The sequence below is a fragment of the Vollenhovia emeryi genome, unplaced genomic scaffold (assembly GCF_000949405.1).
Source record: "Vollenhovia emeryi isolate VEMERY1.0 unplaced genomic scaffold, V.emery_V1.0 DF941414.1, whole genome shotgun sequence".
Lineage (NCBI taxonomy): Eukaryota > Metazoa > Arthropoda > Insecta > Hymenoptera > Formicidae > Vollenhovia > Vollenhovia emeryi.
This window is the reverse complement of record NW_011964952.1, coordinates 1-5300: the sequence shown is the minus strand read 5'-3', so window position 1 is coordinate 5300 and position 5300 is coordinate 1. Positions and strand designations below refer to the sequence as shown.

The following is a 5300-nucleotide window of genomic DNA, read 5'->3' as shown; positions in this document are numbered from 1 at the left end:
AGCACCACACAGATCACTGCAATATTACAAACTGAATATGCTGTCCGAGGATGGCAAATGCAAAGCGTTCGATGCTTCGGCTGATGGTTTGGTGAGGGCCGAGGCGGTAGTGGCGATATATTTGCAGAAGGCGAAGGATGCGCGCAGAGTGTACGCCACGGTGGTTAACACGAAAACAAACATCGACGGCTACAAACCCGAGGGAATCGGGTATCCCAGCAGTGAAATGCAAAAGCAATTGATACGTGACATCTACAATGAGGCGGGAATTAATCCTCTAGACATTAGTTACGTAGAGACTCATGGTACCGGTACCAAAGTAGGCGATCCAGAGGAAGTCAATGCCATCGATAAATTGTTCTGTAAAGGTAGGAAGAGTCCTTTGCTGATAGGCTCGGTGAAATCCAATATGGGTCATTCGGAACCGGCAAGTGGACTATGCTCCATCGCCAAAGTGCTGATCGCGATGGAAGCGGGCGTGATACCCGCGAATTTGCACTTTAAAACTCCGAATCCGAATATTCCTGGCTTAAACGAGGGACGGATTCGAGTTATCGACAAGGCTACACCGTGGAACGGTGGTCTCGTGGGTATTAACTCATTTGGTCTCGGCGGCACCAATGCACACGTTATTCTACGCAGCAATCCAAAACCAAAACTGTCATCAATGAACGCCGAAATATTGCCCAAATTAGTCGCTGTATCAGGTCGAACGGAAGAAGCTGTGCACACGTTATTGAATAAAGCGAAAGAGCACTGTAAAGATAACGAGTTTCTATCGTTATTACACATAATGCACAATAACGACATCCCTGGTCACAAGATTCGCGGGTACGAGATACTCAGCGTCGATGGTACACATGAAATGACCGAAGTAGCGGGCTGTGACAAAGGGCGTCCAATTTGGTTCATATTTTCCGGTATGGGTTCGCAATGGCCAGGCATGGCTCGTCAATTGTTCAGCATTGAAACTTTCCAACGTAGTTTGCGGCGATGCGCGGATGCTTTGGCACTCTACGACGTCGACCTCATGAATATCATCATGAACGCCACAGACGAAACATTTGAGAATGTGATGAATTCCTTCATGTCTATCGCGGCTATACAGGTCGCTCTCATGGATGTTTTAACGTTGATAGGCATACATCCGGACGGCGTAGTCGGACACTCCATTGGAGAATTGGGTTGTGCTTATGCCGACGGGGCATTTACACTGGAACAAACTGTCTTAACCGCTTACTGCAGAGGCAAGGCGTTATTAGAATCCAAGCTGAAACCAGGTGCCATGGCGGCAGTTGGTTTGAGCTGGGAGGAGGCCGAAAAGATTTGCCCGCCCGATATCACACGAGCTTGTAACAACTCCGCCAACTTGATTACTATTTCCGGTCCGACTGATTCTATGCACAAGTTCGTACAAATGCTGGAGAGTAAAGATATCTTCGTTAAAATGGTAAACAGTTCCGGCTACGCTCTCCACAGCAAATACATCGCTCCAGCAATGCCTAAGCTACACGCATTACTCGAGAAACTCATACCGAGTCCCAAGCAGAGGTCGGCTAGATGGATCTCTACCTCCGTACCAGAATCCGCATGGGATAGTCCGCTAGCGCAGCTCAACTCCGCCGAGTATTGTGTAAACAATATGATGTCACCTGTGCTCTTCAAAGAGGCGATCGCTCATATCCCAGAAAACGCGATAACGATCGAGATCGCACCGCACGGTTTGCTACAGACTATCTTACGCAGATCATTACCACCAACGGTGACCAATATTAGCCTTCACAAGCGGGATCATTTGGACAATCTTACCTTCCTGCTGTCTAACGTGGGAAAGTTATACATGGCCGGTGCGCAACCTAACATTGCCAAATTGTATCCGCCGATTAGTTTCCCCGTCGGTCGTGGAACACCAATGATCGGGTCCTTGGTCAGGTGGGATCACTCCGTCCCATGGGATGTGCCTGATTTCAAACAGATATCAGACCATTCGGGAGGATGTATTGTCCAAATAGACTTGTCAAATGAAATGGATACGTATCTAGCAGGACACCAGATAGACGGACGAGTGATTTTTCCAGTTGCTGGTTATATTTTAATGGTGTGGAAAACTTTGGCAAAACAGCGCGGCTGCAATTTTGAACTGTTGCCAGTAGTATTTGAGAAAATGCAGTTTCATCGGGCCACCATTATCCCCAAGGAAGGACAGGTGAGATTCTCGATAACCCTTTTCAAAGGATCGGGCGATTTCGAGATCTGTGAGAACGATACGATCGTCGCCAGCGGAAACGTTCGCGTGTCCGAAGGTATCGACAAAGATCACCTGAACTTACCACCTCCAGTTTTGCCTCAAAATCAAGAGACTTTGCAATTGAATACCGAGGATGTTTACAAGCTACTGAGATTGAACGGATACGATTATTGCGATATCTTCAAAGGAGTCAAATCTTGCGATAAAGATGCCACTGCCGGTGAACTATACTGGTTCAATCAATGGGTGTCGTACTTAGACAGTATGGTTCATATATCTTTGGTGACTAACAATTCATTATATTTAGCGTCGCATATTCAGTATGTAGCTATCAATCCTGTTCTTCATAAACAACTGGTTGAAAACTTACCAGAGAACGATGGATTGCCAGTGTATTGCTACAAAGACGCCAACATTGTTAAATCGGGTGGTATTGAGCTCAGAAAAATTAACTTTTCGTTGGCGCCCCGGCGACAGAATCATGCTGATCTTAAATACGGGCGGTACACTTTCATACCATACGAAAGTTCGTACAGTCCAGGAGGGGATGCAATGAGAGGAAGGGTTCATGCGCTTACTGTACTCTTGCAGATTGTGTATGAAAACATAACGACGTTGAGACTGAAGACCGTAGAAGTTGCAAGTGAACGAGCTGCGGAAGATCTCTTGGCACCGCTTATTTGCAAAATTTCCGATAACCAATTGGGCTCGCCTATCGTAAGAATACCAAATTATTTTAATAATTTGTTTGTTCGTTTGTTTTGTCCTCTATCCAGTTGGAATATTTTGTTATTCGATATTCTTAGAATTGTGTACCTACCTGCTACCATATCAAAGTAAAACATCACATTCTGACAGACGACTTTAGAATTTAACATTCTTTCCGTCAAGTATTTTTATTTAAATAAACTGCATTGCGACAGTTCTAAGGATTGGATAAAAGATTTAGAGATAAATGATAAAAAAGGAGGATTCCATTGTTACGTCAATACTATTTGAAACAAAATATTATGTTTTATTTACACTCACACAAGAATGAAATTGCTGTTTCCTTGTTTCTGGTACAGTAGTAAAATGCATGTAAATTTAAAAGTAAAACGCTTTACGATCATAATCGCGTCATAATTTATTCTTATTTGTGATTATTTTTTTCAAGATTCTTCTTCAATGTTTAATTACAAAATCGCTGTGTTTCTTTCAGATTGATTTACAAATCGTCACAGTTTCTGCAGATAACTATACGGAGAGTTTGAAGCAGATGAACGTGAACGCTGACATCGTAACGCAAGATGTGAATAAGGCACTTCCCGTTCAAGACGTGCACCTTGTCATTGCGGCGGACGTTCTATCTAATAAGTCTTATACCGTTCTCAAAAACTTGGTCGCTAACTTAAAACCTGGTTGTTTTATTCTTCTGGAGGAGACCGCTGCACAACTAGATTTGGAGACCGCGTTGAAAGACACTGATCTCATCTTGGCTGGAAAACAAACAGTTTCCGTAGAAAAGACTTATTTGTTGCTGAAGAAACGACAGAAACTAAGAGAACCAATGGTAATTCAAATTACAGAAAAACATCTGTCGTGGCTGAAAGATATAAAAGCAGTACTGAAAAAATGCGACAGTATAGATCAAGAAATACTCCTTGTATCCCAGGGTGAAGAAACACTTGGTAAGATTACGGAAGAAAATTCTTAAACTTTCAACGTGTCTCTTTAATTATATGATGGACAGAAAAGAATGTCTTGTCATTTTTAATTCGTAGGCTTGGTCGGACTCATGACTTGTATGCGACGCGAGTTAGGCAATGCAAATTTGCGTTATGTCTTTATCCAGGACCAGAATGCCCCCACATTTAGCATATTCGTACAGTTTTATGTGGAGCAATTGGACAAAGGATTGATGGCAAACGTTTTGAAAGGAGGACAATGGGGCAGTTATCGACACTTGCCATTGGATCAACAGAGCAACATGTCTTCGGTGCAGGTGAAACACGCCTATGTAAACACATTGACAAGAGGAGACCTCAGCAGCTTGAAATGGATCGAAAGACCCTTAAAATACTATCGTCCCGACAAGTTTCCTAATATGAAACTTTGTTACGTTTACTATGCTCCACTGAGCTCCAGGTAAGTGCCAAAATATTACTTACTGATATTGAGATAATGAAGGCGTGACACGTGAATAAATTATATGCACGACAGGGATATCATATTGGCGAGTGGAAAGTTGTCCCTGGATATTTTGCCGAGGAATATAGCTACGGAAGAATGTATATTGGGACGTGGATTTTCGGGGAGAGACGCTGACGGTCGTCGCGTGATGGGTATAGTCGAAGTTGGAGGACTGGCGACTACAGTGGTTGCAGATCTCGATTTCCTTTGGGAAGTACCCGACAAGTGGACGTTGGAACAGGCAGCAACGATACCTATCGCTTACGTGACTAGTTACTATGCTTTGTTTGTACGAGGTCAATTGACAGCGGGCGAAAGCATATTAGTTCACGCTGGTACAAGCGGCGTCGGTCAAGCAGCGATTGCCATTGCTCTGCACGCTGGTTGTACCGTCTTCACTACCGTTGACACGTTGGATAAAAGAACATATCTCAAAAAAATCTTTCCGCAGTTGAACGACAAGCACATTGGCACTTCCCAAGATACCAGTTTCGAACAGCTCATAGATTTTGAGACTCAAGGACGTGGAGTGGATGTCGTATTGAATTCACTGACAGATGCGAAATTACAAGCTGGCATCCGGTGTCTGGCGTACGGTGGCCGTTTCCTTGACATCAGCATTCATGATATATCGAAAGACAACCGCGTGAGCATATCAACGTTAATAAAATATACTTACCATAGTATATTGTTGGATATGGTATTTCAAGAAAATAAAGCGCAAAAGAATAAACTGATCAAATTCTTTTCGGAGGGGATAAAAAATGGCGCGATACGTCCGCTCCAATGGACTGTGTTTTCGGAACAACAGCTCGAGCAAGCATTCAGATATATGGCGGCACGCAAGCATATTGACAAAGTGCTGTTGAACCTTCGTTCT

General features: G+C 43.6%; 1 protein-coding gene across 1 annotated transcript; it reads left to right on the top strand.

The window, feature by feature from the left end:
- Positions 1-4: 4 nt before the first annotated feature.
- LOC105570994 (fatty acid synthase-like) lies at positions 5-5294 on the top strand (the record flags this gene model as incomplete). Its single annotated transcript, XM_012028453.1, has 4 exons — positions 5-2965; positions 3450-3918; positions 4012-4375; positions 4451-5294. Coding segments are annotated over 4 exons (4638 nt in total), but the record flags the coding sequence as incomplete, so codon positions are not given.
- Between the last annotated feature and the right edge of the window lie 6 nt (positions 5295-5300).